The following is a 22,759-nucleotide window of genomic DNA, read 5'->3' on the forward strand; positions in this document are numbered from 1 at the left end:
TAGATACGTGTTTGGGGATATAAATGAGAAAGGAGTATCTAGGTCAACTCATTGTTGTACATTGGCAGAGCTAAACCGCCACCGAAGGCGCATAGCCGCCAGTCGGGAACAAGCATTACGCGTGCATAACACTTTTACAGTGATATAAATCCGAATATACCCTGTGGATTCTAATAATAACCCCCGTTTCACTAGGGAAACCATCTGGAATGGGTTAAGAATAAGCTCGCAGTTACTAGTTGCCACTCCTCCGGTCCATCCCTCTTGAGAGCTGAAATACTGGCGATCAGGAAGGGAGCATGTGAAACTAGTGAATTGTCTAAAAGAGGAAGAGATGAGGCTATCTAGACAGACTATCTGTACGGCTCTGACGAGGGACTGTCACATGACCAACCATACGATACTCAACGCTCCCCAGAATCAGTTTCATGATCCAGGTAGTCGTCAGCATCTGGTCATTCTGAGGATCGCACTCATCCTCAGAAAAGTCGAACTCCTCAAAGCAAGGAGTGGTTTCGTCGTCTTCCTCAATCCCACCCACAAAGCCAGCATCCTAGACTGGGAGGTACTAGCCGGGGTAGCCTTGAAGTTTTAATCGACATGAACCACCTAGACATAACGACTTGTCCATTCCCGAACTTGTTCCGAATCCATGACTATTATTAACACGTTTGGGATGAAACTTGTAGTTCAACCCATCCCATAGCGTAAACGATGCTACGTCGTTCATATGCGGCGCCCCCCGAGCACCAGGGGTCTTCCATCGTTTTGGCTCTAAATGAGAGTGAGTCGTCGAAGCAACGGGCGGAGCAAGTGGTCCCGAAGAGGATTTGGAACACCTTTGGTGTAGATATCGACATATGGCGAACTCGTTTGTTAAAGTGGTTGATATTCCAGGATGCATGTTGAATGTGGGAAGCAATATGATGAGGGGCGGCTCACCAGTGCACTAGCCGACCCCGGCCTCCCAGTTGGCACCCCGAGCCCCGAGTACTTTGACAAAGTGGGCTAGAGTCATGGACCGGAGCGCCGGTATCGCTAGAGCGCCGGCAGGGGTAGCGAGAGTTGATATCGATGCTTCCATCAGCTCGGATGAGTTGTCGTGAACCCGGTATCTCCTAGTACGCCTTGCCTTTATATAGGAAGACATGATTAGGTAGAGTCGGGGCATCATCTTCCAACATGGCGACGTGGGCAGACGGCAGGTGAAAGTCTTGCGGCGTCATATTGACTGTGACTGTTATGCCCGGCTCCAGTGCCTTATGCGCCCCATGTGTCGCTCCGTAAAGCCATGAACTCTGACAAAAAAAGTGTGATGAAGGACCTGCGGGTGCTCGTCCGTTGTGAAACCGTGGATCTCTTGCCCTTTGGAAGGTGCGCGATGGCTCGCATTACCGCAGTCGCATAGTGAGCATGAACACGCAGAAAGGTTGTAGCTAGTCTTTCGTTAATACCACTATGCAAGTCATCAAGCAGATGACATACTCACGACAGGATGGAATTGAAGAAGAAAGGTTTTGGTCGAAAGGTTCAATTTCTCGACGCAAGTCTTGGGATATACACGGATGTGGTTGTTTTGTGTGTGTGTGTGTGTGTGTGTGTGTGTGTGTGTGTGTGTGTGTGTGTGTGTGTGTGTGGTCTACCAGGTATATAGAAACATAAGTAAAGGGATGGAGGGGGTTGTTGAAGCAGGGCAAAGGGAAACGAGAGTGCAAGTGGGCAGGACAGATTAATATAGTCGCTGGCGGTCACGTTGTGTTGATTGTTGGTGTTTGCCGGGGAGGCATCAATTGGAAAGGCTTGTCCTGCCTGTATGTGTATTCATTGTACCTCTTTCATACATACTATATCCAATGCATAATGAAAAGGAAGATTTAGAATCTCCGCTTCTTCTTTGCAGGGGCTTGACTCTTTGCCTGTAGCTGTCGTTTTAGCTCCTCCCGCTTGCGATTGGCTTTCTCTTCTTCTGTCTCAGGTTCAGGAGCTGGCGGTGCTGAATGTGGTGGAGGACTAGATGGAGGTTCTTCTTTGTGTTTGGGCAGTGCCGCTTTTTGTGGACTCGGGCTCTCCTGCTTTGCTGCTTTCTTAGGCGGAGATGGAACAGCACCATGTTCCGGTGTCGATTCCGTCTTGCTGGGGGCATGGACTTTGGCTTTGCCGCCGATCATACCCAGTTTCCTGGGTTGTTTTGCGGGTTTTGTGTGGGTGGATGGAGGTGTCGCGTCCCGAGCCTCAGTTTCAGCGGGCTTGGGCTCTGCTGGTGCTGGTGCTGGTGCTTCTTTCTTCTTCTTGCCCCCTATAACACCCAAGCCACCCCGAGGCCTTTTCTGCGTTTCTCGAGGTTGGGTCGGAGTTGCTTCTGGCTTCGGTGGAGATATTATGGAGGTACGTCTGCGTCGTGTGGTCGGTTCAGCTTCTGGCTCTGATTCTGTAGCTGTAGCTTCGTCTGCCTCTGCGGTGGACGCGCGTGGAGATTGTACCGCCTTTTTGATTTTCGGCTTATTTTCTTGACTCCTCAATTGAGGGGGTGTTTCTTGTCGCTGAATCTTCCATCAGTATGATTTAAAACTCTCGTATCTATTTGCCTACCTGGAATTCGTCGTCTTCACTTCCAGCGTCGGTCTCGACATCTTCAGACTCGGCAAATTGAAGCTTCGATTGCTTGTCATGATCTATTTCCATTTCTGTAGGACCTGCTGAATCTGAAGTCCTGGGGCGTGGCGGAAGTTTCTCCCACCATTTATCCTGAGGCAGCTTGAGCTTGTCGAGAATGCCAGCTTTCTCAGATGTACTAATTTCTTGCACAAAATTGGCAGCTAGCCCAGTGCCGTGGCTCTCGGCCAACCATGCTTGCTCGTCAAACGGGGCAACGCCCTTGATGGCCTTGGCCGTCGCAGACCGTGCGTCGCCCTTCAGAGCTGTGTGCAGACCAGCTGCACTGGGAAACACAGTCCCAAGGTCGACGCCGAGGCTTTCGATCTTGTCAAATAGCTTGCCGAGCACCCAATCCTTCTGTTTAAGCTGGTCGAGGAGAGACCGCTGGCGTGACTCCCAATCTGCCTCGTCTTTCAGCAGAGGGAGCAGCAAGTGCTGCGTTGAGGCCTTGGGATGATCTCTCGACACATAAAAAGACCATTTTAACGGCTTTAGCGGAGCAGGCAGCTCCGTTATCGTGATGAGCTCGAGCGTGTCCCCGGGCCCCCTGCTGAGGGTGGTGGTGCCCCCGGTACCACGGAGGGCTTCCCCGATCTTGCCGAGCAGCACAGAAAACTGCTCTGTATCCTCGCTGGGATCGATCGTCGTCGCATCTTGCTCGGCTCTTTGGAGGATGTCCTTGCGCGACAGCCGTTCCGACCAGACGGAGATGAAATCCGTCATGTAGAGTTCGTAGCCCTGATGTGTGCTTGAGTATTGAACGAGAAGCGCCGGAGTGTCCTCTGGCAGACGCAGCCGGTGCCATTTCGCCATCGCGCCGTTGCGCAACAGTATGTAGTTAGCTGTCGGGGTGACGTGTGGCGCAAGTGAGATGACCGCCTTGAGGCTCCGTCAATCTGCCGTTCCAGAACATCATTCATTTTCCGTCGCCGAGTCTCCGCCCGACTTTCCATCCAACAACCTCCATAATGTCCACGCGACACTCAGATCACCCAAGCGCCAGGCGCAGCCGTTCGCGCTCTCCACCATGGCGCCAACAGCAGAAGCGCCATGACCGTGAATGGCGCGATCGACAGGAACCTTCGCAGCAACCCCGACGAAACATGAAAGACCAAGTACGGCTCAACCAGCTTCAGGAGGACGAGCAAGCGCGCCAGTGGGTTTCGCAGGAGGATGTCTTCGTCCTGAAGCAGGCGAAGAAGAAGGCGGAGATCAGAGTCAAGGAAGGCCGCGCGAAACCGATCGACTGGTTGGCCGTCACACTGCGCGTGATCGATCCCACGCGCAATCCCAATCCTCTGGACGATGAGATTGCCGACACTGAGCTGGATATCGTTGATCCGGATGGAGTGTTCGAGGGCCTGTCGCAGCCCGAGCTACTGGATCTGGAGAAGGAGATCGATACATTCCTCAGCCTGGAGTCCAACGCGCAGAATCGCGATTTCTGGCAGGTAAGCTACCATCTTTTCATTTTAACATGTTTTTCGCTGACTTTTTCTATGTCCCAAGACTATGCGAATCATCTGTCGAGACCGTCAAAAGATCACTGCGCCCGAAGGACGGGCGCTCAGCTCCGTAGCTGCTGATATCAATCGACTTTTAAGCCCGAAGTCTTACGAACAACTTCAAACATTGGAGGCGCAAGTGAAAAGAAAATTGAACTCCAATGAACCTATCGACACGGACTACTGGGAAGAATTGCTACGCAGTCTGACGGTGTGGAAGGCGCGGGCGAAACTGAAGAAGGTCTGCCAAGCCGTCATTGATGAGCGCGTGCGCGATCTACGGAATCAGCAGAGAGAGGAGGCGGAGTCGATTCGGACAAAGCTGGCACCTCTTGCGCCGCTCGTGGACGATGCTCGTCGACCAGACCCTAAAGACTTTGAAGGATTAGATCCGGACCCATTGCTCCAGGTACGCCCGGAAGATAAAGGACTGGAGATTATGGACGAATCGGCGTTTCTCAACCAGGTGGTAAGTTACCGTACTCTCGGGAAAATGATCCTCAACTAATCGTACAGGCCCGCGAGCGTCAGAAGATCCTGCGCATGGGATACGTCCCTCTACGGCAGCGAGCAGCAGACAAGTCTTCGGCTGCTGTGTTCCCAGTTTCCACAAGCACCCCAGCCGCTGCCGGATCGTCGCGGTTTTCAGCCATTCCGAATGACGATTTCTCGCAGGCCACAAAGGCTCTGTACGAGCGGGAGCTGGCTAAAGGTGTCAGCGAGAATGAGGAGATTTTCACAAGCGAAGAGGCCGTTACCACGAGCTCCAAATCCCAATGGGCCAGTAAACACCGGCCGCGCAAGCCCCGGTATTTCAACCGCGTGCAGATGGGCTACGAGTGGAACAAGTACAACCAAACGCACTATGACCATGACAACCCGCCGCCGAAGGTTGTGCAGGGCTACAAGTTCAACATCTTCTACCCGGATCTCATCGACAAGGCCAAGGCGCCAACGTACCGTATTGAGCGCGAACACGGTCGCAAGCGCGGAGAGTCGTTTGCGGCCGCGGGCGAAGAAGACACCTGTCTCATCCGGTTCATGGCGGGTCCGCCGTATGAAGACATTGCCTTCCGCATTGTGGATAAGGAATGGGATTATAGCGCGAAGCGAGAACGGGGGTTCAAGAGTACCTTTGACAAGGGCATTCTCCAGCTCCATTTCCAGTTCAAGCGGGTCAGTCACTATTACTCCAGATCAAATACTCCGATGGCTACTGACACTGTCTCAGATCTATTACCGGAAGTAACACATGCACTACCCGTCATTCCCACATGGTGGTGGTTGGAGGTTGGAGGGACTAAGCGCGCGATGTATTTTCCAGCGCCTTGAACGGCCAGAGAGGATGTCTAGGCGATTGGCCTGGAAACATCACCACCTTACCGGGTGTGCGGCAGGTGTCAAATGCTTAATCTGACTAGCACCACTAGTCAGTCCATGTGCTTTCGCCTGGAATGGTTAATTACCAGAACAGACGTTGAAGAACCAGAAGAAAAGCAAAACCGGTCACACCATGTCTTGCAGGGCTAATTCACAACTTCCGGCTGGCAAAAACGAGTGCAGTCGAGGCTGAAACTCTGTATTTTTCCCTTTTTTTTCTGTTTTTGCTTTTTCTCTCTTCGAGAATGTCCTCTAGGGACTTGTCTGCAGGCGTCCGCCACACTTGACCACCTTTTTCGTTGCACCAGATCCGCCTGATGGCCAGCCAGATCATTGGTCACTAGGGCTCAGCGCCGTTCCACGGGGTCATCTGGAGAGGCCGTCGTAGCGGTTGGTCTTTCTTAGTGTCTGGTAGACTTCTAGGCCTCACCTGGGCTAGAGTGGAGTGGTGTTTGCGTGGCTAATTGCAGCATGAAAGAGGTCAAGAGAGAGCGAACTGCCCTTGTTGCCCTATGTGTTGGCAGGGACCGACAGAATAGGAAAGGGGGGAAAATAGTCCAGCATACATAGTCCATGAGTGTACACCTCCATTCGATAGATGGATGGCCACGTCTGGCTTTTTTTTTGTCTCCCCCCATACTTCTTGTACTTCATCATCTCTTCTTCTTCTTCGTCTCTCTCTCTGCTTCACTTCACTCTTCCCTATCTCTACACACCCCATGCACTACCCTCTAGTCACAATTTTCCCTCACTAAGCGCGGCTCTCTTTTAGACGCCATGGATTCATTTCCATCTCACCCTTCTTCCCTGGCTCAGATGCCAACTGACCAGCGAGAGCCATCAGACACGCTTCTCCAGGTGAAAGCCCCCCAGCCTTACAACCCCTGTCCCTCCATCGATGCCTGGCCGAGATCCAGATCCAGCCAAGAATCCCCGATGCCTCTTCATCACCTTCACCCGGAGCCCTGGAGCGCCTCCATAGCCTCATCAGAGCTGTACGCGCTCGGCCCTCACTCGCCCTATCTGGACTCTCAAGGCGCCACTTCTTCAAAACCTACCCTGATGGCTTCCCCATCTACTATGGCTCCATTGAGCCCGGGCCTCCACCGGCAGCACATGGAGAACGGTGATGACCGCCTGAACTGGGTGGAGGAGGCTCTTACTTCCCCCTCTTCTCTTCAAGAATACCATTACCGTCGTCACCCTCACCCCAACGACTACAATCCTACCCAAATGGAGATCCTAGATCTGCCAGAGATGTGTGCTTCCCCTCCTTCACTTTTTGAAATTGCCTCGTATCTCTCGCAGGCAGCGCCTGGGGACAGCATCCATGCCCCCATGACGATCTCGTCGCCCGAACCTGCTCCTTCACGGGATAACTCGGCCTCTAGCGAGTCCAGCGATGATCCGCCATACTCCAAACTCATCTATGAGGCCCTGGTATCTGCAGACAACAAGAAACTGCCACTTCAGGGTATCTACAACTGGTTCGTGAAGAACACGGCGAAGTGCAAAGACCCATCCTCAAAGGGCTGGCAGAACAGCATCCGCCACAATCTTTCCATGAATGCAGTATGCATTTTTCCCTCCCATTGCAATCCATGTTCCTAACCAATTGCCTTGCCAGGGATTTGAACCTATCAAGGAAGAAGCAGCACCGGGCAAGAGAGCAGCCAACTTCTGGCGTCTGACGCAGGAAGCACTGGAGCAGGGGGGCGTCCATTCGACTACTCGCTACCGTAAGGCGAACCACAAGCGAACCAAGAGCTCTAGTCCTCCCGCCCCTCCTCAGCGGCATCATCATTCAGGGTCTAAGGGAGGGTCCAAGGCCACCAGGAGCAGCGCAGCGAAGATCCGCCATTCGACCACCACCCGCACGAGCCAGGACGAGCTACTGCGAAAGGAACAATATCGAGCTCGACCACCGGTCCACCATCTCCGCCGCCAGCTTCAGCAACAGACCCCTTACCATAATCACCCTTCTCCTCCCCATCGCAATCATTATGCACCAATGGATCCCTCGCCCGCCGATATTATGCAAGCCTACCACACCATGGACCCCGCAGAGACCAACAGTTCACCAGTGCGTCCATTCGATCCAAGCATGGTGATCGGCTGCGCCGGCCTACCGACGGACGCCACCGCTCCCGTCTTCGTAGGCGCCCTAGAGACGGGGACAGGCTGCTTGGCTTTTGATGATCCTGCGTATCTAAGCTGGATTGGGCTGCACTATGACTCCGGCAACGGGGAGCCTACCGGGCCTGACGTCTCGCACGGTCTCTCCCCCGGCGTGTACACTGTGCTGCACTAGTGGATGTCTGGGGTCTGGTTGGTTCAGCGGCTGGTAGCGCGGGTGAGGAGCTAACTAAAACGTTCAGGGATACGATGGTGGAAAGGCTCGAGCAAGGCTGACGTGCATACGCTTCTTTCTTTCAGTACCGTTTTTTATTGCGGGTTCTGATTCTCTTTTTTTTTTTTTTTTTTTTTTTTTTTTTTTGGGCGGGGGTCTTTCGAGGCCTGATCAATAAACTAGATGATGCATGTTTTCTAATGTTTCTTCTCTGCTTTGGCTATTTTTTAGCTCATCAAGTGCACTACAAAAAAAGGGAGTGGGATTTCAGGGTGGAAGGAAAGCTTTGCTTTTGGGCTGCACTGACGCTCATGATGTGATGATTCGCAACGATGGGAACGGAGTGTTTGTGTGTATGTGTACCATATGATCCTTTTTACTTTCTTTATTTACTTCTTTTGTGTTGATACGAGCCATGTCCACCGCTTAATCTCTAATAACTCGATCCCACTCGATCATTCATTCATCCCTGTTCGTGCTAGCTAGCAAGAGCCATTAGTGATCGGCAGATATGCGGGTAAAAAATGAACGATAATAGTCACACGATTTAAGCGTCGTTCTTTGTCTTTAGTAGTGCTGTAGCATGTCTCAATTTTCGGTACTTCCGGGAGATCTCGTGCAGGGGCGGGCCGTTAATCGAGTCTTTTGACAGGTTGACAGGTTAATGGCCACTAGTTACTTGCCACTACACCAGGTAAGTGTTTCGATCCTCCGTCAGTGTCGGTGTACAGTGTGACCGACTCCGATATACGATCGAATCACAGGCGGAGGAAGTAGGGTAATCATGCACGATGCTGACTGCGTTCAACAAAGAAAAGTAACTAAGTGGCTTCGTTCTCCGCACCATTCTCTCCCCCGTTAGTTTCGCCCGGACGACTCCTTTGCTTTCTTTCTTTCTTTCTTTCTCTCTTTCTTTCTTCTTCACTAGACTCATGACTAGTTCTATCGAGCGCCCTGCAGCCGTCCATCGGTGACGCGGTCAAGCTTGGTAGATTTATTTGTTCAGTTTCTTCCTTCCCTCACCCTCTCCACCCCTGCACCCACTACCACGAACCCCTAGCTCGAGATAGCTCGAGATCGGGGCTTAGACTCTCGTCGAGATCGTGGGGCGAGATACATAGCACAACACAATAATACAAGAACCTATCTTCCGGTATTTCATGTACATACACTTACTTGCAGGAAGCTTGTCAAGCGCCAGCGCTTGCGTGATGGGCTATGTAGAATAAATACAGTTGGTTACGAGCTCGTGGGCGATCAGCAGACGCAAAGCATAGTACTATAGTACTACTGCCCACTTCGTCGGTCTCTGTTGGTACCTCAATATTCCTAGCTAGGAAGGTGCTCCCGCTATCCCAGAGTACGCGTATGGCGGTGGTGGTACTTACACCGCTCCTACTTACTACTACACTCGTCCTGCCTACCTGACAGCTGCAGTGCAGCCGTTCGGTGTCAAAAACGCGATTTTTCAGTTTGTACTTTTTCTTAGTACGTCCTTCGATCGTGCCCCGCGGCCCGTTCCGTGAGAGTCTTTTTGTTCCTGAATAATGTGCCAAGTCTGATTCAGTCCCTACTCAATAAAATTTGTAGGGTAGGTCAGTACTTGCTGCGTACAACAAGTGAGTACTGTGCCCACGCCACAGCGGCTGGACACTTTCCCTTCTTCACTAGGCCAGAGTAATTAGTGGATTAGGGTCGGGGGAGAACAGCCACCGGTAATTGCTAGTAAATACTACTATCTAACAGCATTTACCAGCACTTACCCTGCCGGAACGAGCTTCTGGGATAGTTAGAGACTAGACAGAACAGACAGATACATAGAAGAGTCGATTCGTCGCTGGGTTCGTCTATCGATCGGCAGTGCCCCCAAACCCCGCCACGGTCCCAGTGACAAGGGTAGGCAGGGACAAGGTATGGGAGTCGGATGCGATCCGATGCGCGCTCTGGTTCGCATGACGCTGTTGTTCTCTTCTTGCTTCTTCTTTTCTTTTCTTTTTTTATTTTTTTTTTCGTCTTTTTCTTCACTTCATCTTATTTTTAGTTCATTATTATTCTGCCCCGGCTCTCTTGTTGCTCCACTCTTCTCCGGTTATGTAGGGGGAGAGGCAGCCGGCATCAATAGCTTCGGATTGAATCAGGCACACAAAACATCCGGAATTGAGGCTGCGGTTGTCATATTGCGCGTAGCCGGGGATACCCTAGATCCGCATGCGTGATGGCTTGCTTTTTTACGATCTATCGAGTTTAGTGCCTCAGCACTTGGAGGCGGCTGGTGTTCCGAAATTTCGTCTCAACGAAGATTTGCACTACAGCCGACGGCAGACATGCAGATTGACAGCCCGGTCTGTCGAATGCAGGGGTTTTCGTCGGGTGTACGTAACTACTGCACATTCAGTGGTGCAGAACACTAATTGGTCTCCGCTCGACGTGGATCTGGGTTCTCTTCCTTTCCAGTTAGGCGTTGTGGGTGGATCGGCCCAATTGCAGCTGTCAAGGCTCACGCTTTCGGGGGGGAAAGGTTATTGGCCATTAGATCCGAGAGATAGAGCGTGTGCAAATAATAACAAGCCCCAACTTCACCGCTCTTCCTGCCGTCAGCGTTGTCTGTTGTGGCTCGGTGTGGAGAACTAACTGAAAGAAATGAACCCGAGCCCATTATGGTTGTTCGCGAAGGCTTGCAGATAGACCCCTTGTCTGTCCATATCGGTGACGACAGTAGCTAAGGTACTGAGAACAAACTCACTGGGACCAGTTCATCGGCTGCCACGTAGCTGGGGGAGGTACAGTATGTGGCGAGCACATTAGCAGAACTCGGGAAGCACAGGGATCGCGTGCCATTGGGTGGCTGGCTGGTAGATCCAGCGATCAAGCTAGCAGCATGGATCAGAACGATCAATTCGGGCTTGTCTTACGCTATAGTCACAATAGGTAAAGGCAAAAAAATATATATATATTATGAAAAAAGGCGTTGTTGAGTAATTCCGGCGAGCCTCGTACAACGCCGCTCTTGACGTCTGCTCAGCCAGCCCGTCATCCTGTCCCACTGCCTGTCACCTGCAGCGCCGGCAGATAAATCCCAGGATGGCGCTCTTACTCAAAGTGGCAGTTCCAAGGCCTGCCTTTTTTCTTCCTTCGGCCTGAACAACTGATAGACCATGTATTGTACCTTGTGTGCAAAAACGCAGGATGGCACAAGATGCGGCATAGCATACATAGATTGACCGAGGCACACGGAAGCTTGAGGACATGTCAGTTCCGGACTTTTTTATTAGTCTCGTGTTCTCTCTTCGGTATGTACAGTAGTTGTCGACTAGTAGCCATCTATATTTATCTCTTCTACCGCTGCCCCCGTCGCCACGCCGCACCGCACAAGCTCGCCAGAAATGGCCTGTTCACGACCTGAAGCGGTGGCCCTGACCGAGATGAGTTGGATGTCAGATGAGATCTCAAGATCCACCGAACCCTTCTTTTGGTTAGTTTTTCCTGCCCAACCAAGCTAACTATGTAAGCCTAAGCGTAAATCCAAGGCTAAGCTTCTACCCAGGGGAGAGAGGAGGCGTCCAAGCGTCATTTACCCTGGGGTTCGTCACTGGTTAGTTAGCCTTTAGGGCCCCCTCTTTCTGTCTCCTTCACTCTCTGTTTCTTTCTCTGTGTCAATATGCGACACCAGTCCGGATCATGATCCTTGCACTGACTGGTCTGTGGCTACCCAGCCCCCCTCCCCTCTTCCGTGCCCCTTTCCCAGGAAGGGTATATCAGACGCTTCCTGGTCTATAATATGACCCAAGAGAAGAGATGCCACTGGTTTTCGTTGTGTTGCATGCTCGGTTTGGGGTGGTGGTCGGTTTGATTCTTGATGGTCGAGTCTGGCATGAATGGACTGAGGGTGAGCTCAATGGTGGGAATATACTGAATTGAGTATTAGGGTGGGTAATTAGTTGAGTTTTGGAGAAATGGGAAATTGTCACTGAACTGGGTTTATCGAGCAATATTGCTGGGAATAGGTAGAGAAAACCAGAAATATATTTGTCAACCAGTTCCATCATACTCAGGTCAATGACACTGTGAATATCGCTGAGATGAAATGAAGATAAGGAGACAATCCAGAATGAGCATTCTATATGGAGAAAGCAATTTGCAAAAGTCGGTGGTAGTTCAGCGCGATGACACAAAATCACACCAATAGCACGGCTGGGTTAGGGCTCTACGTCAAAACATGAAATCTGAAAATATTGGCGGTGATGTATCCCTCTGTAACTGCCGTTCATACATGATAATACTGGAGATGCTAACGATACTACTGTTCATAGCAGTCCTGCTCTACTCTAATCTTCTTGCTGCGCAAAATGGAGACCAATTGGGTAAGTTGTAGGCGAGGCGTCGAGATCGTCACTACCAGGGCATAAGTTCCGAGGCAAATACGCGGACGACGTTGGGACTATTACGTAGCACACTCTACTAGAAGCGAAATTCAAGGACCAATACTACATTATTGCCGGTTGGACAACAACAATTCAACAGCAATGGCCGACGTGATCAATCATGAAGAATAATAATGGGTTTCATTTGCGTAGCCGCAATCCACGGGGTGGACTGGCATGCCAGCTGTTGCTGTTCATCTTTCCGATGCTAACAGAACTAATCCCAGCTGATTTTTTCTTTCCTTTCCATAAGTAAAAGACAAACACCGACCGACATAGAATGCTCCACGCTTAGCGCTTGCTAGGCTTCTCCTGGGACTCCTTGAGCACCTTCTTGACGATCTTCTGCTCCTCGATCAGGAAAGCGCGCACAATGCGGTCCTTGACGCAGCCGGCGCAGCGCGAGCCACCGTAGGCGCGGCTGACGTTCTTCTTGGGGCGGGAGATCTGGGAGTATTCGCGGGGGCGGAGGGCGGGAATCTGTTGATGCGTGGTTAGATTTGTGACTTTTTTGAGAGAGAGAACGGTCGGAGTTTAGGGTGTGTCGTGTGTCGGTCCTCGATCGCACATCCACACAGAATTTTGGAATTTCGTTCGGGTCCCGCACACGACACCACACACACCACCGGTTAGGAGAGACTCACGCCAGGGAGCTTGATGCCGCAGTCACCGCACTTGGGAGCGGTACCCTTCTTCTTCAGGTGCAGGTACCGGAGCTCACCACCGGGGGTCTTGATGATGCGAACCTTGTTGGACCGCGTGTTGTACCTAATCGAATCACACAATCAATACCACACACGAGAAGACGAAGAACGACGCCATTTGCATCCGCTGGGATGTCGAGAAATGCGCAGGACCGGGGGTAGGCAATTGGGATTTTGAACGTACGGGTTCCGGCGGCGCTGGGAGGAAGGCGAGTCAGTATGATTGAAAAATGATGTTTGAAGGTCCGAGGAGAATACTCACGTATTGCAGTCTGTTGTTCGCCATTTTGTGTGCGTGAACCTCTGCGGGTGGTCGTCAAGAGTTGGTGGTCGAGGATGAATTGCAGCGGGAAGTTTTTGTGTGGGTTTCGTTTGGCGAGGATGCGCTAAACCCTATTGGGACTAGCGTATTGGGAGAGCCGCCACGCTCTTTCTCCCGGGAAGCAAAAGTTGCTCAAGTCACGAGGTTGATTATTTCATCCATCCTCTTGTCACGTCTCGGGGTTCGATCGGCTGGGTCTTTTCGTCGCCATCGATTAAATCTTCCCCGGTCCATCCCTTCCGTCCTGTCAAGTCGCGTGTCCATGCCTGATTACCGACTGGGCCTGACGCGACTTTGAGCCCCAAACTCAACCTCCCTTTGAGGGTGGGCGTTCACCCTGACTTCAAACCTCTCACATCAACACCCATCCACCCATCATCATGGCGTCTTTGCCGCCCCCCCTCCTCCTCCAGGATGGGGCGCAGCTCCTCCTTCGATGCCCATGGCACCGCCGCCACCAGGGTACCAGCCGCCGGCCGATCCGACCGTCGCAAAATTTGCGCAGAAGAAGAACGAGTGGCTGCGCACGCAACGCAATCGCTTCGGCGAGAAGAGAAAGGGGGGATTCGTCGAGACGCAGAAGGCGGACATGCCCCCAGAGCATCTGCGCAAAATCGTGAGGGATATCGGTGATGTCTCGCAGAAGAAATTCGCCAACGAGAAGCGCAGCTATCTCGGCGCGCTCAAGTTCATGCCCCACGCGGTGCTCAAGCTTCTGGAGAACATGCCCATGCCCTGGGAGTCTGCAAGGGAAGTCAAGGTGTTGTATCACGTCAACGGGTGCCTCACCTTGGTGAACGAGACCCCACGCGTCATCGAACCCGTGTTCCATGCGCAGTGGGCGACGATGTGGATGTGCATGCGTCGGGAGAAGAGCGATCGCCGACACTTTAAGCGCATGCGCTTTCCTCCCTTCGACGATGAAGAACCGCCGCTGTCCTGGTCGGAGAATATCGAGGATGTCGAGCCCCTCGAACCCATCCAGATGGAGCTCGATGAATCTGAAGATTCCCCCGTGTACGAATGGTTCTACGACCACCGCCCTCTCCTTGACACATCCCACGTCGGTGGCCCAAGCTACAAGAAGTGGAATTTGACGCTTCCTCAGATGGCGACCCTGTATCGGCTGAGTCATCAGCTGCTCAGCGATGTCGTCGATGAAAACTATCACCACATGTTCGACCTGCCCAGCTTCTTCACCGCAAAGGCCCTGAACGTTGCGATTCCCGGCGGTCCCCGTTTTGAACCCCTCTATAAGGACATCGACCCCAACGATGAGGATTTCAGCGAGTTCAACGCCATCGACCGCATCATCTTCCGCTCCCCCATTCGGACCGAGTACCGAGTGGCATTCCCGTTTTTGTACAATACCCTTCCACGGAGCGTCAAGGTCTCCTGGTACTCTCACCCCCAGGTAGTCTATGTTCGGACCGAGGATCCCAACCTGCCTGCATTCTACTTCGATCCCGTCATCAACCCTATCTCTTCTCGTTCCGTCAAGCCCAAGAACATCACGGTCAGCCACGAAGACGAAATTTTCGGATATGGCAACGAGGAGGACGACTTCGAGCTTCCGGGAGAAGTTGAACCGTTCTTCGACGACGAGGAACTGTACACCACGGAGACGGCGTCTGCCATCGCTCTGTGGTGGGCCCCTCACCCGTTTGACAAGCGCTCTGGCAAAATGGTTCGTGCCCAGGACGTGCCGCTGGTGAAGCAGTGGTATCTGGAACACTGCCCGCAGGGTCAACCTGTCAAGGTTCGGGTATCTTACCAGAAGCTTCTCAAGACTTACGTGCTCAACGAGCTTCACAAGAAGAAGCCGAAGGCTCAGAGCAAGCAGAACCTGATGAAGACTCTAAAGTCGACCAAGTTCTTCCAACAGACGACCATCGACTGGGTTGAGGCCGGTCTACAGGTCTGCCGGCAGGGTTTCAACATGCTGAACCTGCTGATCCACCGCAAGAACCTGACCTACTTGCATCTTGATTACAACTTCAACCTGAAGCCCGTTAAGACCCTGACTACCAAGGAGCGAAAGAAGTCTCGCTTCGGAAACGCGTTCCATTTGATGCGAGAAATTCTGCGCCTGACCAAATTGATTGTCGATGCCCAGGTCCAATACCGTCTGGGCAACATCGACGCTTTCCAGTTGGCGGATGGCATCCTCTATGCCTTTAACCATGTTGGTCAGCTCACGGGTATGTACCGGTACAAGTACAAGTTGATGCACCAGATCCGGTCGTGCAAAGATTTGAAGCATCTCATCTACTACCGTTTCAACTCCGGTCCCGTCGGCAAGGGTCCTGGTTGTGGTTTCTGGGCCCCTGCCTGGCGAGTTTGGCTCTTCTTCATGCGCGGCATCATCCCTCTGCTGGAGCGATGGCTCGGAAACCTGCTTTCTCGTCAGTTCGAGGGTCGCCACAGCAAGGGTGTCGCCAAGACCGTGACCAAGCAGCGTGTGGAGTCTCACTTCGATTTGGAACTTCGCGCATCTGTGATGGCGGATCTTATGGACATGATGCCCGAGGGCATTAAGCAGAACAAGGTCAATGTTGTTCTGCAACATCTGTCTGAGGCATGGAGATGCTGGAAGAGTAACATCCCTTGGAAGGTTCCGGGTCTGCCTGCTCCGATTGAGAATATCATTCTTCGATATGTCAAGAGCAAGGCTGACTGGTGGATTTCGGTCGCTCACTATAACCGAGAGAGAATTCGCCGTGGTGCCACTGTCGACAAGACCGTCGCCAAGAAGAACTTGGGTCGTCTTACACGTCTTTGGCTGAAGTCTGAGCAAGAAAGGCAGCACAACTACTTGAAGGACGGTCCATATGTTTCATCCGAGGAGGCAGTGGCCATTTACACGACCATGGTCCATTGGCTGGAGTCTCGCAAATTCTCCCCAATTCCGTTCCCTAGTGTTTCGTACAAGCACGATACGAAGATCCTTATTCTGGCCCTGGAACGGCTACGTGAATCATACTCCGTGAAGGGCCGACTGAACCAGAGCCAGCGTGAGGAACTCGCGCTCATTGAACAGGCTTACGATTCTCCTGGAACAACCTTGGCCAGAATCAAGCGGTTCCTCCTGACCCAGAGAGCTTTCAAAGAGGTTGGCATTGATATGAATGACAACTACAATAACATCAACCCTGTCTACGACATTGAACCCATCGAAAAGATTACCGATGCGTATCTTGATCAATACCTCTGGTACCAAGCGGAGCAGCGCCACCTCTTCCCCGCCTGGATCAAGCCCTCGGATTCCGAGGTGCCTCCCCTCTTGGCTTACAAGTGGACTCAAGGTATTAACAACTTGTCCAACGTCTGGGAGACCGACGAGGGCGAGACCAACGTCATGATTGAGACCGAGCTGTCCAAGGTCTACGAGAAGATCGATCTGACTCTTTTGAACCGAATGCTTCGTCTGATCATGGACCACAACTTGGCCGATTACATCACCTCCAAGAACAATGTCCAGCTGAGCTACAAGGACATGAACCACACAAACAGTTACGGACTCATCCGTGGTCTTCAATTTTCGGGATTCGTGTTCCAGTACTACGGCATGATGATTGACTTGTTGCTCCTCGGCCTCCAGCGAGCCAGTGAGATGGCCGGGCCGCCCGCAAGCCCCAATGACTTCCTGCAATTCAGAGACCGTCCCACCGAGACCAGGCATCCCATCCGTCTCTACACCCGTTACGTCGACAAGATCTGGGTCTTTTTCCGATTCTCCGCAGATGAGTCCCGAGATTTGATCCAGCGCTTCTTGACCGAGAATCCAGACCCCAACTTCGAGAACGTCATCGGTTACAAGAATAAGAAGTGCTGGCCTCGTGATTGTCGGATGCGCCTGATGCGCCACGATGTTAACCTGGGACGTGCCGTGTTCTGGGATATGAAGAATCGTCTCCCCAGATCTATCACCACGATCGACTGGGATGACACGTTCGCCAGTGTCTACAGCAAGGACAACCCTAACTTGCTGTTCTCTATGGGTGGATTTGAAGTTCGTATCCTTCCCAAGATCCGGAATCAGAATGAGGAATTCTCGGTCAAGGACAGCGTGTGGTCTCTGGTCGACAACACGACCAAAGAACGGACGGCCCATGCCTTCCTTCAGGTCACCGAAGAGGACATCCAGAAGTTCAACAACCGTATCCGGCAAATCCTCATGTCCTCTGGATCGACGACCTTCACCAAGATCGCTAACAAGTGGAACACGGCGCTGATTGCTCTCTTCACCTATTACCGTGAGGCTGCTGTTTCGACCGTCAACCTTCTCGACACCATTGTTAAGTGCGAGACAAAGATCCAAACCCGTGTCAAGATTGGATTGAACTCTAAGATGCCTTCGCGTTTCCCTCCGGCTGTGTTTTATACCCCGAAGGAACTGGGTGGTCTGGGTATGATCTCCGGGTCTCACATCCTCATCCCCACCAGCGACAAGCGTTGGTCTAAGCAAACGGACACGGGCATCACCCACTTCCGAGCAGGTATGTCTCACGACGAAGAGACTCTGATCCCCAACATTTTCCGATACATCATTCCGTGGGAGGCCGAGTTCATCGACTCGCAGCGCGTGTGGATGGAATACTCCCAGAAGCGAATGGAAGCCCAACAGCAGAACCGGCGCTTGACGTTGGAGGATCTAGAAGACAGCTGGGACCGTGGTCTGCCACGTATCAACACGCTTTTCCAAAAGGACCGAAGCACTCTCAGCTTCGACAAGGGTTTCCGACTTCGCGCGGAGTTCAAGCAGTACCAGCTGATGAAGAGCAATCCATTCTGGTGGACTAGCCAAAGGCACGATGGCAAGCTTTGGAATTTGAACGCTTATCGGACGGATGTCATTCAGGCCCTAGGTGGTGTAGAGACCATTCTGGAGCACACCCTATTCAAGGCGACGGCATTCCCATCTTGGGAGGGCCTGTTCTGGGAGAGAGCATCAGGTAAGATCTGGCCCGAAAGAAAATACGACGAAACCTTTGCTAACTATTTCTCTAGGCTTTGAGGAGTCGATGAAGTTCAAGAAGCTTACCAACGCTCAGCGGTCTGGTTTGAACCAGATTCCTAACCGTCGTTTCACGCTCTGGTGGTCCCCCACGATCAACCGTGCCAACGTCTATGTTGGTTTCCAAGTGCAGCTGGATCTCACCGGTATCTTCTTGCACGGCAAGATCCCAACCCTGAAGATCTCTCTGATCCAGATCTTCCGTGCCCACTTGTGGCAGAAGATCCACGAATCCGTGGTTATGGACTTGTGTCAGGTGTTTGACCAAGAACTGGAACAGCTTGGCGTCGAGGCAGTTCAAAAGGAAACGATTCACCCGCGTAAATCTTACAAGATGAACAGTTCTTGCGCGGATATCCTTCTCTTCGCGACCAACAAGTGGAACGTCACCCGGCCTTCTCTGTTGTATGATACGAAGGACGTCTACGAACCCAACACGACGAACAAGTTCTGGCTTGATGTGCAGCTGAGATACGGCGACTACGATTCACACGATATTGAACGCTACGTCCGTGCCAAGTATCTCGACTACACCACCGACAGCATGAGTATCTACCCTTCCGCCACCGGTCTGATGATCGGCATCGACCTTGCCTACAACCTGTACTCGGCTTACGGCCAGTACTTCCCGGGCTTGAAGACTTTGATCCAGCAGGCCATGGCCAAGGTTATGAAAGCGAACCCAGCTTTGTATGTGCTGCGTGAGCGTATCCGGAAGGGTCTGCAGCTGTACGCTTCGGAGAGCAACCAGGAGTTCCTCAACTCTCAAAACTACTCGGAGCTGTTCAGTCCCCAGATTCAGCTGTTCATCGATGACACCAATGTCTACCGTGTCACGATCCACAAGACGTTCGAAGGGAACCTGACCACAAAGCCCATCAACGGTGCAATCTTCATCTTCAATCCCCGAACTGGACAGCTGTTCTTGAAGATCATTCACACCAGCGTGTGGGCCGGCCAGAAGCGTCTTGGTCAGTTGGCCAAATGGAAGACAGCCGAAGAAGTGGCGGCTCTGATTCGGTCTCTGCCTGTGGAAGAGCAGCCCAAGCAGCTTATCGTCACCCGGAAGGGTCTACTTGATCCTCTCGAGGTCCACCTTCTTGATTTCCCCAACATCTCCATTCGTGCGTCCGAGCTCCAGCTTCCTTTCCAGGCTGCCATGAAGGTTGAGAAGCTTGCGGACATGATTCTCCGTGCGACCGAGCCTCAGATGGTTCTCTTCAACCTGTACGATGAATGGTTGAAGTCCATCTCCCCATACACCGCGTTCTCCCGACTGATTCTCATTCTTCGTGCGCTGCATGTCAACATCGACAAAGCTAAGATCCTCCTGCGGCCCGATAAGACCGTGATCACTCAAGAGCATCACATCTGGCCATCTCTCTCGGACGAGGACTGGATCAAGGTGGAAGTGCAGCTGCGTGACCTGATCTTGAATGACTACGGAAAGAAGAACAATGTCAACGTGCAGAGTTTGACCAGCAGTGAAGTCCGAGATATCATCTTGGGTATGGAGATCAGCGCCCCGTCTCTGCAGCGACAGCAGGCTGCAGAGATTGAGAAGCAGCAGGAGGAGGCGAAGCAACTCACTGCCGTCACGACAAAGACGCAGAACGTGCGTGGAGAGGACATCATTGTCACCACCACGTCCCAGTATGAACAGCAGTCGTTTGCCTCGAAGACGGAGTGGCGGACCCGCGCCATCGCAACCTCTAACCTGCGGACGCGGTCGAACAACATCTACGTCTCCTCTGATGATATCCGCGAGGACGGCTACACCTACATCATGCCCAAGAACATTCTCAAGCGATTCATCACGATCGCCGATCTCCGTGTGCAGGTTTCTGGATACATCTATGGCAGCTCCCCCCCGACAACGACCAGGTCAAGGAGGTTCGCACCATCGTCATGATTCCCCAGGTCGGAAACACCCGGGACGTGCAACTGCCGCATCAGCTGCCCCAGCACGACTATCTGAACGGTCTGGAGCCGCTCGGTATCATCCACACGGTTTCGGGCAATGAGCCGCCTTACATGTCCGCGATGGATGTCACACAGCACGCGCGTCTCATGAACGCGCACCCCTCGTGGGACAAGAAGACCGTGACCATGACCGTTTCGTTCACGCCAGGGTCCGTCTCACTTGCCGCCTGGGGGCTCACCCCTGCGGGCTACAAGTGGGGCGCCGAGAACAAGGACATGAGTTCGGATCAGCCGCAAGGCTTCTCCACCAACATGGGTGAGAAGTGTCAGCTGCTTCTTAGTGACAAGATCCGCGGCTATTTCCTGGTCCCCGAGGATAATGTCTGGAACTATAGCTTTATGGGTAGCTCATTCGGCAGCGTGGAGAAGAGGCCCGTTTACGTCAAGATCGATACCCCGCTGCGCTTCTATGATGATCAGCATCGGCCCCTGCATTTCCAGAATTTCGCTGAGCTCGAGGATATCTGGGTGGACCGGTCTGACAACTTCGAGTGATTCTGTTTTTCTGGCGTGTATTCTCTTTTGATTTTCTTTTGCGGGGGGATTGCTTTGTATCAGGACCATCTAATTTATGTACTGCTGGAGGCTTGAGCCCCAAGACGAAGAGGAGGTCTGTTGCTTAATCGGCGTCAAATCATTTTTGTATTATAGCCACTATGCCATTGGCGAAACAGCATGAAGCTCAAAAAAGATTGGTTTTTATTTTCTTCAACATTATCCATGATCATTTTCTTCACCGGCCTGCAAAGCGTACATACATAGGACAGACGGACAGCCAGGAGTGCAGTTGACTTTACAATTCGCGGCCCGCGCCTCCTCTAATTTCCTGCCGCGATGTGTGATGTGATAGCCTCACTGCTGACGGGCCCAAGGGCAGCGCCGCCGGTCATGCGCCACCAGAATCACACGTTCGCGGAGCACGGAGCACGGAGCCCCCAAACCCTAGTTTCCCTACGCTACGCTTCGGGTACGGTAAGAGCCGGGGCGAATGGACCCCTGGACACTTGACGGCACAGCTCCTCTAACGGGCAGCAAGCCCTGTACAAAAGCGTGGTATTGGTCAGGGGAGAGAAGAACAAAGAAATCAAAAACGCATCGACAGGGATTGACTCGCGCTATCGGATATGCACGGGGTTCTTCTGCCCTCGTTAGGGTCTCCCCGATGCTTTTCTATGATTTCTTTTTGTGAATCATGCTCCCCCCATTTCAATCAATCAATCCTATGCCAGAGCCTCGGGAAAGGGAGGGGCGACTAGCTCCCTCACACGGCTGGGTGTGGTTCGAAAATTGAGACGAAGGTCGCGACAACTAATCAAATCAGTGACACAGATGTTGGGCTGCGCCATCTTCCTGCGCCTAAGACGATCCGATCCGGATTACGCCATCACCTTCACGCTGCTGCGATCTTCCTATCAGGTTGTGTTTGCCATCTGGCAGATGCTTAGTGGGGGATAGGTAGGAAGGGTTATTGTTTATTCGATGGCGATGATAAAGGGAGGTTTTCTTGTTCGGGCTTGTGGCGAGCTTCGATCTTCAACAACCTCTCCCCCAGACGACTGCGCCTGAATTTTGGGATGTTGTGACTGGCGTTCCCTTTCGATCATCCTTCCCTTCTTCCCACCTCGCTTGGACGACGCTATCAAGCGATCACCTCGAACCCCTGGCCGAGTGGGAAAAAGGAACGCAGTAATACTGTTTAAAACCCATCACCCCTGTCTCTTTGCTCATGCGCCGCGCGCCTTCCTCTCCAGTTCGTGCAATTGATTCGTGCGAAGCATTTGGCACCCCCGAGCAGTCCGGCAAAAGGGGCATATAGCCTCGCGCTGCTTACTTGACTAACCTAGATGGTGTCTATCAGCCGACGCCATAGTCTGCCTTTCTTTTTGCCCCCCCCCCCTGGTTCAAGCAAGGAAAGACCTCACAAGGAAGATCATTCCCGCGAATAACGTTCTGTGTCGATGTTCGCACATGCCTCCAATCGGAATCTGATTGGCTTGAGGGAGCTGCATCTTGTCTGCTCATCTGAATCGCTTGCTTGCCCTGTCATGTTGTATTGTTAGATTTGTTTGTCCTTTGGGGGGGGGTTGATGTGTGTATAATTCAGGGATCGACGTGCCTAACTGGTCAACACCGAGTTAAATATTCGTGAGAGGGAGAGGAGGATAGAAGGAAAGCAGAAATAAATGAATGGATGAGATTTCTGTTTATTGCAGCGGACTCCCTGAATGCTTTCTGACCCGTCCATGACAGTGCTCTTGCAGCGTGTTCCACTTGACGCCGGTGAAATCAGCCTGGCGACGCACACTCCGTCCGGCCAGCAACGGTAAGCATGGATTAGAGGCTAGCGCAATCAACCCGCCTCCCGGATGAGGCGGGATATATTTGGTGTGAGTGAACATATAGACGACTACTGCTGCCGTTG

The 22,759-nt window shown here is 52.4% G+C and overlaps 5 protein-coding genes across 5 annotated transcripts; 3 read left to right on the plus strand and 2 right to left on the minus strand.

Annotated features, from left to right (window-relative positions):
• Positions 1 to 1,874: 1,874 nt before the first annotated feature.
• N7474_009943 (uncharacterized protein) lies at positions 1,875 to 3,468 on the minus strand (the record flags this gene model as incomplete). Its single annotated transcript, XM_057201353.1, has 2 exons — positions 1,875 to 2,546; positions 2,590 to 3,468. The coding sequence occupies 2 exons, from the start codon at positions 3,466 to 3,468 to the stop codon at positions 1,875 to 1,877; spliced, it is 1,551 nt and encodes a 516-aa protein (XP_057049340.1).
• A 155-nt stretch (positions 3,469 to 3,623) lies between these two features.
• Positions 3,624 to 5,409, plus strand: N7474_009944 (splicing factor cactin; the record flags this gene model as incomplete). The annotated part of the gene is made up of 4 exons (XM_057201354.1): positions 3,624 to 4,106; positions 4,165 to 4,629; positions 4,677 to 5,336; positions 5,392 to 5,409. The coding sequence occupies 4 exons, from the start codon at positions 3,624 to 3,626 to the stop codon at positions 5,407 to 5,409; spliced, it is 1,626 nt and encodes a 541-aa protein (XP_057049341.1).
• Positions 5,410 to 6,476: 1,067 nt separating this feature from the next.
• Positions 6,477 to 7,851, plus strand: N7474_009945 (forkhead box transcription factor; the record flags this gene model as incomplete). The annotated part of the gene is made up of 2 exons (XM_057201355.1): positions 6,477 to 7,112; positions 7,168 to 7,851. 2 exons carry the CDS (start codon positions 6,477 to 6,479, stop codon positions 7,849 to 7,851), a joined length of 1,320 nt encoding a protein of 439 aa, XP_057049342.1.
• Positions 7,852 to 12,602: 4,751 nt separating this feature from the next.
• Positions 12,603 to 13,301, minus strand: N7474_009946 (60S ribosomal protein eL34; the record flags this gene model as incomplete). Its single annotated transcript, XM_057201356.1, has 4 exons — positions 12,603 to 12,791; positions 12,956 to 13,079; positions 13,200 to 13,213; positions 13,278 to 13,301. 4 exons carry the CDS (start codon positions 13,299 to 13,301, stop codon positions 12,603 to 12,605), a joined length of 351 nt encoding a protein of 116 aa, XP_057049343.1.
• A 472-nt stretch (positions 13,302 to 13,773) lies between these two features.
• prp8 (U4/U6-U5 snRNP complex subunit PRP8) lies at positions 13,774 to 20,832 on the plus strand (the record flags this gene model as incomplete). The annotated part of the gene is made up of 3 exons (XM_057201357.1): positions 13,774 to 18,292; positions 18,348 to 20,194; positions 20,218 to 20,832. The coding sequence occupies 3 exons, from the start codon at positions 13,774 to 13,776 to the stop codon at positions 20,830 to 20,832; spliced, it is 6,981 nt and encodes a 2,326-aa protein (XP_057049344.1).
• Between the last annotated feature and the right edge of the window lie 1,927 nt (positions 20,833 to 22,759).

Source organism: Penicillium riverlandense (genome assembly GCF_028828495.1).
Source record: "Penicillium riverlandense strain IBT 135883 chromosome Unknown utg000008l_segment0_segment0, whole genome shotgun sequence".
Lineage (NCBI taxonomy): Eukaryota > Fungi > Ascomycota > Eurotiomycetes > Eurotiales > Aspergillaceae > Penicillium > Penicillium riverlandense.